The sequence below is a fragment of the Rana temporaria genome, chromosome 7 (assembly GCF_905171775.1).
Source record: "Rana temporaria chromosome 7, aRanTem1.1, whole genome shotgun sequence".
In the NCBI taxonomy this organism is placed as follows: domain Eukaryota; kingdom Metazoa; phylum Chordata; class Amphibia; order Anura; family Ranidae; genus Rana; species Rana temporaria.
Window position 1 is genome coordinate 44,099,876 of NC_053495.1, and position 12,879 is coordinate 44,112,754.

The window sequence follows — 12,879 nt, forward strand, 5'->3', positions numbered from 1 at the left end:
ACCTAAGACAACGGTCCTTCAGACCGTTGTCCTCTGGCTATCCTATCGTGTGTACAAGGCCTAAGTGGTCTCCAAGCGCCTCCGGCGCCCACGCCTCTAAGTGCTCTCCGGCGCCCACGCCTCTAAGTGCTCTCCGGCGCCCACGCCTCTAAGTGGTCTCCAAGCTTCTCTGGCACCCTTACCTCTGGCCATATGCAGTACTGCATACAATAGCTGTGACACTAGAACAAATTATCTGAGTTTCCATTGATTCCTTCGGGGGAAACTCGCTTTGATATACGAGTGTTTAGGATTACAAGCATTCTCCTGAAAGGATTATTCTCGTAATCCAAGGTACTACTGTGTTTGAAATGATTGGAACGTTTAGATCATCACCCTCTTGAAATCATAAAAATGTATTATAAGCAGTTAAATGTCCGTCGATGATACATTTACATCATGCTTAGACATGGTGAGACTATCAGAAAACAGAATATGATGAGATATTGCAGATTGTTCTCCCATCAGGACGGGATACATACAGGGTTCATGCAGCATTTAATATGGTGATCATGCTCCAAGTTTGAAGTTTAAAATGCCCAGTGATGGTGGAAGACGTTTGCTTATAAATGGACAGAAATGATTGCTACATAAGTGGTGTTCCATTTGGTTCCATGGATAGAAGTGGAGTTTCCAGCATTAGGTTCTTCTGAGTGATGGAGAGTCGCTTGACAACCTTAGGAGAAAGTCGATCTATTTCAATAAAAAACTTACTCCAGATGTGTTTATGGGAATTTAGATCCGTCTTCTGTCTGCATGCCAGATCAAAAGAGCCCAAAAAATCCCAGTGGGCCGTATATTTGACTAAGTGGTCCATATAAATTCCATACATTGAATTGTGGACTCGGAGGACAGTGCGTACTTTGTGATCCCATGGCTTTAGCTTTCAAACGACTGAGAAAGAAAAAAAAAAAAGATGTAACCAGTCTGGACAAATTGCTTATCATCTTAAAAAAACGAAATGGTTATAGCGCCTCCAAATGGACATTAGGGGTCCATATTGCCAGTACTGGGCGAGACTAAACTTTCAGCTTAGAAACACTTAGGTAGATTCACGTAGGGGCGCCTAAAATTAAGGTCGGCGTAGCCTAGCGTGTTTACACTACGCCGCCTTAAGTAAGAGAGGAAAGTACATGATTCAGAAAGCACTTACCTCCTTACTTAGGGCGGTGTAGTGTAAACACGGCGGGCTTAAGGGCGCCTAATTCAAATGGGTTGGGGGGGGGGCGTGTTTAATGCTAATGAGGCTTGACCTCAAGTTTTTTGACGTTTTTTGCTACTGCGCATGCGCCGGGCGCCTACATTTCCCAGGGCGCATTGCGGCTAAGTACGCCGTACGGGCCTATTGATTTTGACGCGGACGTAAACGACGTAACTCCCGATTTGCGGACGACTTACGCAAACGACGTAAAAAATTCGAACCCCGCGGCGGGAACGGCGGCCATACTTTAACATTGTTATTCCACCTCATAGGTGGAATAACTTTAGGCCGCCTAAGGCCTTACGAAAACGACGTTAATCGACTGCGGCGGGCTCGCGTACGTTCGGGAATCGGCGTAAAAGCTAATTTACATTATCTACGCCGGCCGAAATGGAAGCGCCACCTAGCGGCCATCCAAAAAATTGCAAGCCAAGCTAGAACGGCGCAAGCCGGCCTATCTTAGCTTTGTTTAAGCGTATCTCTGTTTGAGCATACGCTTAAACAAACGCCGGCGTAGATTCAGAGTTAGGTCGGCTTATCTACTGATAAGCCGGCCTAACTCTTTCTGAATCTACCTAACTGTGTTGAATGGCACATAGGGCCAGATTCAGGTAGGGCAGCATAACTTTGTGCGGGCGTAGCGTATGGTATTTACTCTACGCCGCCGCAAGTTAGAGAGGCAAGTGCTGTATTCACAAAGCACTTGCTCCCTAAGTTACGGTGGCGTAACGTAAATGTGCCGGCGTAAGCGCGCCTAATTCAAATGAGGAAGAGGTGGGTGTGTTTTAGGGAAATTAAGCATGACCCCACGTAAATGACGTTATCAACGAACGGCGCATGTGCCGTCCGTGGACGTATCCCAGTGCGCATGCGTCGGATAGAATGCCTAAGATACGTCGAACACTGCCTACGACGTGAACGTAACTTACACACAGCCCGATTCGCGTACGACTTACGCAAACGACGTAAAAAGATAGGCTTGTTCCGACGTCAATACCTTGCATGGGCTGCGCCACCTAGGGAGCAGCTTTATCTTTACGCCGGCGTATCTCTTACGTAAACGGCGTAACTAATTGCGACGGGCGCACGTACGTTCGAGAATCGGCGTATCTAGCTAATTTGCATATTCAACGCGGAAAAAAACTAAATCGCCACCTAGCGGCCAGCGTAAATATGCACCTTAAGATACGACGGCATAGGAGACTTACGCCGCTCGTATCTTAGCCTAATTTAAGCGTATCTGGTTTCCAGAATACGCTTACATTTACGACGGCGTAGATTCAGAGTTACGACGGCGTATTTACTGATACGCCGGCGTATTTACTGATACGCCGGCATAACTCTCTCTGAATCTTGCACATAGGCACCAACTATGGTACCTAACTGTGTTGGTGGCATAGGGGGAGGACTCTTGGCACTGACAATGGTGCTTGGACTCTCCAAGTAGGGAAGACATTTTTATCTGGAGAATTACCAGCCTTCATATCTGTTTTTTAACCACTTCCAGTCCAGGCAAATTCTGACTTTCCTCTCCTACATGTAAAAAAAAAATGACTAAAAACCCCCGAAATATTATGATTTTTAAAGCAGATGCCCTAGAGAAAAAAATGGTGGGCGTTGCATATTTTTATGTCACACAATATTTTCACAGCAGCTTTTCAAATGCAATTGCAACTTTAATTTTTGATTAATAAACTACTAATCCCCCCATCTTCCACATAATGGAGATAAAAAGGAAGAGGCCTGTAAATTACATAGTTACTAACATCCCCCGCAGTAGCCAGGGGAGAGGAGAGAAGCCAGCAGCACTGTGGGCAGGGAGCCAACACAGGGGGGGGAACCCGAGCAATGGGAGAATTGGCAACCCACGTAGTGATTTGAGTGTGTGAAGGCCCATCTGGCACACCCCGTGCACATGCCTATGATAAAACCTAACTTCTTTTATTTGGTCTGTTTGATAAGTAAAAAAAATACTTGTTGATCCTGCCAGAAATTTCTCTTTGCCTATGCTGACTGTTATTAATTACATGGGTTTCAGCTATCTCTAAAGACTACAGACACATGCCCTTAATGGTATGATTAATAGGAGAGGGGCGGTATTCCTATCTGGTTTCGGTTGACCTGATACAGAAGGTTAGAATTGTCATCCTAAGATGGGAAGTGTGTTACTGACACCAGCTGAAAATAAGAGGAAAGAAAAACAGACAAAAAAGAAAACTAATGCAGCCACCACACTGATGGACTGGTAAGTGGCCATATATTACATTTTTGTGTTAGGCTATAGATGCACTTTCATATTCATAACGCTTAGCATCTATGTGATACAATTGATTGCACATTGAGGCCTCATACACACTGGGTGTTAATGCTGCAGTTAGGGGTATCTGGCATTTCTTTTTCTGCCTCTTAATGCCCCTGAATGGTGTTTAGAGGCAGAAAAAAAACCACTGCATCCATTAGCAGCATCGTTTTGGCCAAAACGTATGCAGATGTCTAAACGCGCTTCAACACTACCCACGTTTAGCTTTTCAGCAATAATTCATTCCAACGCCTATATTACATTATTATTCTGGCCAATGAAACAAATAATTGACGAGACGTGCCTAAACGCATTTACACGCATTTACAAGTGCCAAGAGTTTTTTTCTGCTGAAACACTGTTACCAGGAGGAAAACTGGGAGAGATGGGTAAATGTCCAGTGTGCATCAGGACTTCCAAGGAGTCATCGCAAAAAAAAAGCTAGCCATTATTCTCAGCCACTATCCTCCCAAACCACTATCCTCCCCAGCCACTATCTTCCCCAGCCACTATCGTCCCCAGCCACTATCGTCCCCAGCCACTATCGTCCCTGGCCACTATCGCCCCCAGCCACTATCATCCCCAGCCACTATCCACCCGGGCCACTATCGTCCCCAGCCACTATCGTCCCCAGCCACTATCCACCCCAGCCACTATCCACCCCAGCCACTATCCACCCCAGCCACTATCTTCCCCAGCCACTATCGTCCCCAGTCACTATCGTCCCCGGTCACTATCGTCCCCAGCCACTATCCACCCCAGCCACTATCCACCCCAGCCACTATCGTCCCCGGTCACTATCGTCCCCGGTCACTATCGTCCCCAGCCACTATCCACCCCAGCCACTATCATCCCCAGCCTCTATCCACCCCAGCCACTATCCTCCCCAGCCAAAACGCTGTTACCAGGAGGAAAACTGGGAGAGATGGGTAAACGTCCAGTGTGCATCAGGCCTTATGTTTTTGGTGAAATTTTTTTGAACACTATTTTATGTTCCAACCTGCAACACATGAGCAAGGTACAGCCAAGAAGGAGTGGGACATTTATCCTTCAAAGATATTTCCAAAGAGTCATAGCAGAAAAAAGCCAGCCACTATCCTCCTCAGCCACTACCGTCCCCAGCCACTATCATCCCCAGCCACTGTCGTCCCCAACCACTGTCGTCCCCGACCACTGTTGTCCCCAGCCACTATCATCCCCTGCCACTATCCACCCTGGCCACTATCCTCCCCAGCCACTATCCACCCCAGCCACTATCCACCCCAGCCACTATACACCCCAGCCCCTATACACCCCATCCACTATCCACCCCATCCACTATTCCCCCCAGCCACTATCCTCCCCAGCCACTATCCTCCCCAGCCACTATCCACCTCAGCCAAAACGCCGTTACCAGGAGGAAAACTGGGAAAGATGTGTGAAAGAAGTGTGCATCAGGCCTTTTGTTTTTGGTGAATTTTTTTTAACACTATTTTATGTTCCAACCTGCAACACATGAGCAAGGTACAGCCAAGAAGGAGTGGGACATTTATCCTTCAAAGATATTTCCAAAGAGTAATAGCAGAAAAAAGCCAGCCACTATCCTCCTCAGCCACTACCGTCCCCAGCCACTATCATCCCCAGCCACTATCCTCAGCCACTATCCTCCTCAGCCACTATCCTCCTCAGCCACTATCCTCCTCAGCCACTATCCTCCTCAGCCACTATCCACCCCAGCCACTATGCAACCCAGCCACTATCGTCCCCAGTCGCTATCCACCCCAGCCACTATCCACCCAGGAAAACTTTTTTCATGCTGTTTCCTCTGACTCGCCATCAAATGTAATTTACCTCTCATCACGTTGGATTCTATACTTTTGCAGGAGCTGCTGAGTTCTGTACACCAAACGCCGTGATCAATATGTTGACGATAACAATAATGAACACAAGTGCAGTAGCAGCATTTTCCAGCTTATCCAACAAGGCGTGTCTGGCAGGATTATTGAGATCGTACTTTACTGCAAACATAAAATAAACACACAATTTTAAATAACATATCTTCAAGGAGTTTTACATCATACATACTCAAAGATCATAACATTCCAATCCAAATCTAAGTGATCACAGCATACAAATAAATCTCATGTTCTCTAGACATTCTAGGTCAAATATGAATTGAAAAGAGTATAGCACCATACATTGAGAGGCTATTATCTGGACTGCCATGTGTCTTGGAACAAGCTGCTTGTAATTTGCTCTCCTATGTAAAAATCATCTTTTTTTTGCGAGAAAATTACTCAGAACCCCCAAACATTATATATGGTCTTTTTTCAGACACCCTAGGGAATAAAATGGTGGTCATTGCATTTTTTTATGTCACACAGTATTTGCACAGCAATTTTTCAAAACCGATTATTCTGGAAAAAAAAACGTTTGTGAATTAAAAAAAGACAGTAAAGTTGTCCAATTTTTTGTATAATGTGAAAAATTATGTTACGCTGAGTAAATAACATATCATGCTTAAAAACTGTGCATACAAGTGAAATTAAAAATAGCTACTTAAAAATCTCCATAGGCTACGCTTAGATTTTTTTTTACAGATTACCGAGATACGCTACGCCGCCGTACCTTACCTGGCTTTAAATCGAATCCATAAAGAATTTGCGCTGTAAGTTACGGCGGCATAGTGTATCTCAAGCGACGTAACGGCGCGGAATTCAAACCAGCGAGTAGGGGGCGTGTTTCATTTAAATGAAGCACGTCCCCGCGCCGAATGAACTGCGCATGCGCCGTCCCTAAATTTCCCGCCGTGCATTGCGCTAAATGACGTCGCAAGGACGTCATATTTTTTAACATAGACGTGAATTACGTCCATCCCGATTCACGGACAACTTACGCAAAAAAATAAAAAATTCAAAATAAACGCGGGAACGACGGCCATACTTAACATGGCAAGTCTAACTATACGCCGCAAAACAGCAGCTTTAACTATACGACGGAAAAAGCCGACTAGAGATGACGTAAGAGAATGCGACGGCCGCGCGTACGTTCGTGGATCGTCGGAAATAGCTAATTTGCATACTCGACGCGGAAAACGGTGAGAACTCCACCCAGCGGACGCTGAAGTATTGCATCTAAGATCCGAAGGCGTACAAAGCCATACGCCTGTCGGATCGAACCCAGATGCCGTTGTATCTTGGTTTGAGGATTCAAACCAAAGATAGGACGCGGGTAATTTGAAAGTACGCCGGCGTATCAGTAGACTTGCTTTGTGGATCTGCCCCTACCAGTTTAGAGTTAAAGAGGAGGTCCTGCACTAGATGTATTGCTCTTGTTTGAGCAAGATCTGGGGTTTGTTTATAAGTCCCCAGGTCTCTCCTCTAGACTGGAAAGCCTGAGATTAAAAAAAAAACGATATTGGTCTTTCCAGGTAAAAAAACAGCAGTGTTTACATCTTCCGGCACTGGAAGTGACATCATGAAGTTGCTGCCAGCCTCCAAAGGTCATAGAAATGGCTGGGGACATCTGGTCCTCGGTCAGCTCTATGGTAAACAGCCACCGCCAGCCGATTCATTCTCCTGCTCCCCGTTCACAAAGGCGATCCGGGAGAAGCACCGGCGGGCGACGAGAGGGGGGAGGAACATCACTTTCCTCTGCTTGTAAAAGCAATCAAGAAGCTAAACAGCCGCTATGATTGTTTTTACATCGCAGAGAATCACCAGGAGGAAAAAAATGATATCTGAATGATGTTTTGTCTAGGGGAGAGGAGAATCAGATTTACTTACCTGATCCTCCACTCCTCCAGCAGAAGGTATTCCCCTATGCTCCAGTGGTGGACCGTCCCTTGGTACCATCACGTCCAATGTATGCCAATGGACCCTGCTTTGATGACATCAGGAGCCTAGACCACTGGAGTTTGGGGGAGAATAAGCTGTGGGGACCAAGTCTAGCTGCAGGGAGGAGTCTACGATCAGTAAGTAAATCTCTGGATCAAAATGAGCAATTAACACATGCAGTGCAGGTGCAGTCCCACTGCAAGGGATAGTTTTTTAGTTGCCCAGTGTTGGCCTTTAAAAGAAACTCTTTCCCCTTGACCATGAAGGACAAACTGACAGTGTACAATAAAAGTAATCTCTTGCACTCAAGTGCGGTGTCTAATGACCAGATAATTTCCTGCTGTCCCAATTTAGGACTATAGGATGCCACCACAATTTGCTGCCCTCCTAGGACTTAGGATTCCCCGTTATGCACTAAAAAACAACCAAAAGAGGGTTAATAAGTCTAGCGCATTACCTTAATATACCTTTTATAATAAACCTATTATGCTCACAAACAAATGGGTTTAGTAAGCCCTTTAATGTATTCAAAGACATACAGTGATGAAAATAAGTATTTGAACACCCTGCTATTTTGCAAGTTCTCCCACTTGGAAATCATGGAGGGGTCTGAAGATGTTATCGTAGGTGCATGTCCACTGTGAGAGACATAATCAAAAAAAAAAAAATCCAGAAATCACAATGTATGATTTTTTTAAATATTTATTTGTATGATACAGCTGCAAATAAGTATTTGAACACCTGAGAAAATCAATGTTAATATTTGGTACAGTAGCCTTTGTTTGCAATTACAGAGGTCAAACGTTTCTTGTAGTTTTTCACCAGGTTTGCACACACTGGAGGAGGGATTTTGGCCCACTCCTCCACACAGATCTTCTCTAGATCAGTCAGGTTTCTGGGCTGTCGCTGAGAAACACGGAGTTTGAGCTCCCTCCAAAGATTCTCTATTGGGTTTAGGTCTGGAGACTGGCAAGGCCACGCCAGAACCTTGATATGCTTCTTACAGAGCCACTCCTTCGTTATCCTGGCTGTGTGCTTCGGGTCATTGTCATGTTGGAAGACCCAGCCTCGACCCATCTTCAAAGCTCTAACTGAGGGAAGGAGGTTGTTGCCCAAAATCTCGCAATACATGGCCTCGGACATCCTCTCCTTAATACAGTGCAGTCGCCCTGTCCCATGTGCAGAAAAACACCCCCAAAGCATGATGCTACCACCCCCATGCTTCACAGTAGGGATGGTGTTCTTGGGATGGTACTCATCATTCTTCTTCCTCCAAACACGGTTAGTGGAATTATGACCAAAAAGTTCTATTTTGGTCTCATTTGACCACATGACTTTCTCCCATGACTCCTCTGGATCATCCAAATGGTCATTGGCAAACTTAAGACGGGCCTTGACATGTGCTGGTTTAAGCAGGGGAGCCTTCCGTGCCATGCATGATTTCAAACCATGACGTCTTAGTGTATTACCAACAGTAACCTTGGAAACGGTGGTCCCAGCTCTTTTCAGGTCATTGACCAGCTCCTCCCGTGTAGTCCTGGGCTGATTTCTCACCTTTCTTAGGATCATTGAGACCCCACGAGGTGAGATTTTGCATGGAGCCCCAGTCCGAGGGAGATTGACAGTCATGTTTAGCTTCTTCCATTTTCTAATGATTGCTCCAACAGTGGACCTTTTTTCACCAAGCTGCTTGACAATTTCCCCGTAGCCCTTTCCAGCCTTGTGGAGGTGTACAATTTTGTCTCTAGTGTCTTTGGACAGCTCTTTGGTCTTGGCTATGTTAGTAGTTGGATTCTTACTGATTGTATGGGGTGGACAGGTGTCTTTATGCAGCTAATGACCTCAAACAGGTGCATCTAATTTAGGATAATAAATGGAGTGGAGGTGGACATTTTAAAGGCAGACTAACAGGTCTTTGAGGGTCAGAATTCTAGCTGATAGACAGGTGTTCAAATACTTATTTGCAGCTGTATCATACAAATAAATAGTTAAAAAATCATAAATTGTGATTTCTGGAATTTTTTTTTTTTGATTATGTCTCTCACAGTGGACATGCACCTACGATGACAATTTCAGACCCCTCCATGATTTCCAAGTGGGAGAACTTGCAAAATAGCAGGGTGTTCAAATACTTATTTTCCTCACTGTAGGTGCCAGATCCACAGCATTCATTCATTCATCAGCATTAGAAGAAACTACCGAGTTCCAATATGGCTGACGGGTTTCAAGGGGCGACCCCCTCTTTTTCAGAGCCAAAAAATGTGGCATCTGATTTGGGCTCTGACGAAGAGGGGTTACTCCTAGAAACGCGGCAGCTGTATTGAACCTGAATAGTATCTTCCAATGCTGATCAATGAATAATGAGTGAATGAATGTTGTGGATCTACCATCTATGTCTTGAATACATTGTAGGGCTTACCAAACTTACAGTGTCTCTGGCATACTACCCTGCTGCAACACTGCCCGGGCCTAGCAGCAAATCACTAGGCACCGGAGGGGGGGAGGGATCCGAAAAGCGGAGGTTTACTTTTTGCGTGGACCTCCGCTTTAAATACATTTCATTTAGCGCGCTCAATACTTTTTCCCTGTGTCATTTCATTTTATTACACATACAGTGAAACCTTGGATTACGAGCATAATCCGTTTCAGGAGAATGCTTGTAATCCAAAGCACTTGCATATCAAAGCGAGTTTCCCCATAGAAATCAATGGAAACAAAGATAATTTGTTCCACATTGACTTCTATTGCATGCAATACCGCATGTGGCAGGGGTGGGGGGTCAACGGAGAAACTCGGAGACCGCTCGGATGCACTCGAAAACCCCAGCAAAGGCTCGGAAACACTCGGTGGAGTATTTATGAGTGGCTCCAAACGTCAGGCTGGCCAAATGCGGTACTGCACACTTGAATTCTGCTCGTTTTGCGAGACAACACTCGCAAACTGAGTCAGGATTTGTTTTAAAATAATTGCTTGTATTGCGAAACGCTCGTTAACTGCGTTACTCGCAATCCGAGGTTCTACTTTAACTTGATTTCTAAACGTATTTGTTTTGGTTTCTTTGAATGTACAGATTGCATGGGTTGTTATTGACATGTGGAGAAAATTTCATGTCAATAGCACCTTTAGAATTATATTTACCTAGAAAAACGGTGACGTGTCCAATACTTATTTTACCCGCTGTATACAGGCGATGGTGGAAGCCATTGCCAGAGACACTGAGGTCTTGCCCTGTATGAGCAAGATGGCCAAATTCCTTCGCTTTCCTTTCTAACTTGAGCTGGAAAATGTAAATCTGTGTCAGCTGCCAATATTACTAAATCTTTCTGCCAGTTCTGACTGAGGCGGCCTGAGAGTTATTCAGGGTTATGCTTCCTTCTAGCAAAATACAGACAGACAAAGAATTAAAATAACATCACTGCGCTGGGCGGTATACGTGTCTCTTCTGAGCCATTCATGTGACAGTGAAGATTGTACTCCGTGTCACAGCTAGAAACAGCTGCCATCCAAGCTCCAGGCCTCGCCTTCCACTTCATGAATAAGAAATCTCCTCATATTACCGCCAGGAACTTACTTCAACTGAGTACACCATTCACACGCCACCTTCCCAGTACATTTCTGAAGCTGGAATATAAAATACTAATAGAACTAAAGACAAAACTATTTTTATTCATTTTGCATAGAGTAAGGCCCCTTTCACATTGAGTTTTTCAGGCGGTACAGCGCTAAAAATAGCGCTGCTATCCCGCCTGAAAAACTCCTTCACTGCAGACTCAATGTGAAAGCCAGAGGGCTTTCACACTGAGGCGATGTGCTGGCGGGAGACAAAAAAATCTCCTGTCAGCAGCATCTTTGGAGCGGTGAGAGGAGCGGCATGTTTACCGCTCCTTCACATTGAAAACAATGGGAAACCGCGGCAATACCGCCCGCAATGCGCCTCTATAGAGGCGCATTGCGGGCGGTATTAACCCTTTATCGGCCGCTAGCGGGGGTTAATACCGCACCGCTAGCGGCTGATTCCCGCGGCAATCTCGGCGGTATAGCGCCGCTATTTTTAGCAGCGTTTTAACGCCACCGCGGCTCCCGCCCCAGTCTGAAAGGGGCCTTAGGGAGGGTTATAACTTCTGTAAAGTACATTTTTTTTCCACAACTGAGGAGATTTCACTTCCTGTCCCATAGCCAAAACAGGAATATCCCTGAGAGCTTGAGGAAGTCATCACGTTTTACCTTACGTTTTAGGATGAAAGTAAGGTTCTGTGACCCCGAAGTGTATTTTTATATGCAGGATTAAGTTAATTTAAAGGGTTTGTAAAGGAATTTTTTTTTTATCTTAATAGCTTCCTTTACCTTAATGCAGTGCTGTTTTCATGTCCTCATTGTTTGTTTTTGCTCTCAAGTTCCTGTAATTCTTCTCTGATCTCCACACTTCCTGGTTGTCTGTTTCCTAATAACCACAGTGCTGGGAGCTTTCTCTCTGTGGTCACTAATCAAGGAGGTGTGATTACTGTGGGCCAGATTCAGAAAGATCAGCAGGTCTTTCTGCAGGCGTAACGTATCTCATTTACGCTACGCCGCCGCAAGTTTTTCAGGCAAGTGCTTTATTCACAAAGCACTTGCCTGTAAAGTTGCGGCGGCGTAGCGTAATTCACCCTGCCAAATTCAAATTCAGCGGGTAGGGGGCGTGTGTCATTTAAATGATGCGCGTCCCCGCGCCGAACGAACTGCGCATGCGCCGGCCGCGACTGAATCCCAGTGCGCATGCTCCAAATGACGTCGGCAAATCGTCATGCTTTCGACGTGAACAGAAATTACGTCCAGCCGCATTCGCGAACGACTTACGCAAACGACGTAAAAATTTCAAAACTCGGCGCGGGAACGGTCGCCATACTTAACATAGGATACGCCGCACATACCCCTCATATAGCAGGGGTAACTTTACGCCGGAAAAAGCCGCCGCGTCCTTAACAACCACGTCAAATGTCCATGGGATTCCCCTCTCCGCCTCCTCCTCCCCTCCCGCCAGGCATGGACTGGCCGGGGCCGCATGTCCTCTGCAGTGCTGGGTGTACTGACAGGCAGGGTCGTACCTACTGAAGAAAACAAGGCATTTTCTTTGTTGGGCGACACTGACAGGTGTGCAAGGGAGGAGGCCTCAGCAGAGGGTGAATGGATGATAATGAAAGCGATCCTCCAAGACACGTTCTTGTACAGCAGATCCCCCCTCCCTCCTCTCTTCAGTCGTCTCTCAGGGACTCCACTCACCCCCTTCTATAGAGAATGGATGGAATGGACTCTGCTTCCTCCAAATTGCTCAGCTTCACCCAACTGTAACAGCCCTCCCTGTCCTCACGTGTGTGCGTGTGTAATGCGGTGCCGGAGTTCTGCCGAGCTGGTTCCTCTTATCGAGATGGTTCCCTCCGGAGTGCACAGGCGCAATCCGAGGCATTGGAAATCTCAGAGCGGGAACAGCTGTAGACGCGCTCGCTTCCGATGCCTGATTATAGACGCCGCCGATGCTTGGTAATACA

The 12,879-nt window shown here is 45.9% G+C and overlaps 1 protein-coding gene across 1 annotated transcript in view; it reads right to left on the reverse strand.

Annotated features, from left to right (window-relative positions):
• Positions 1-280: 280 nt before the first annotated feature.
• Positions 281-12,879, reverse strand: part of NINJ1 (ninjurin 1) — a 67,676-nt gene continuing 55,077 nt past the window's right edge. Inside the window, exons 3-4 of the mRNA XM_040359291.1 lie at positions 5,370-5,536; positions 281-933 (exon numbers count right to left, since the gene is read on the reverse strand). Of these exons, the coding sequence (XP_040215225.1) occupies positions 5,388-5,536 (149 nt within the window). The 3' untranslated portion in view covers positions 281-933; positions 5,370-5,387. The remainder of the gene's footprint in view (positions 934-5,369; positions 5,537-12,879) is intronic.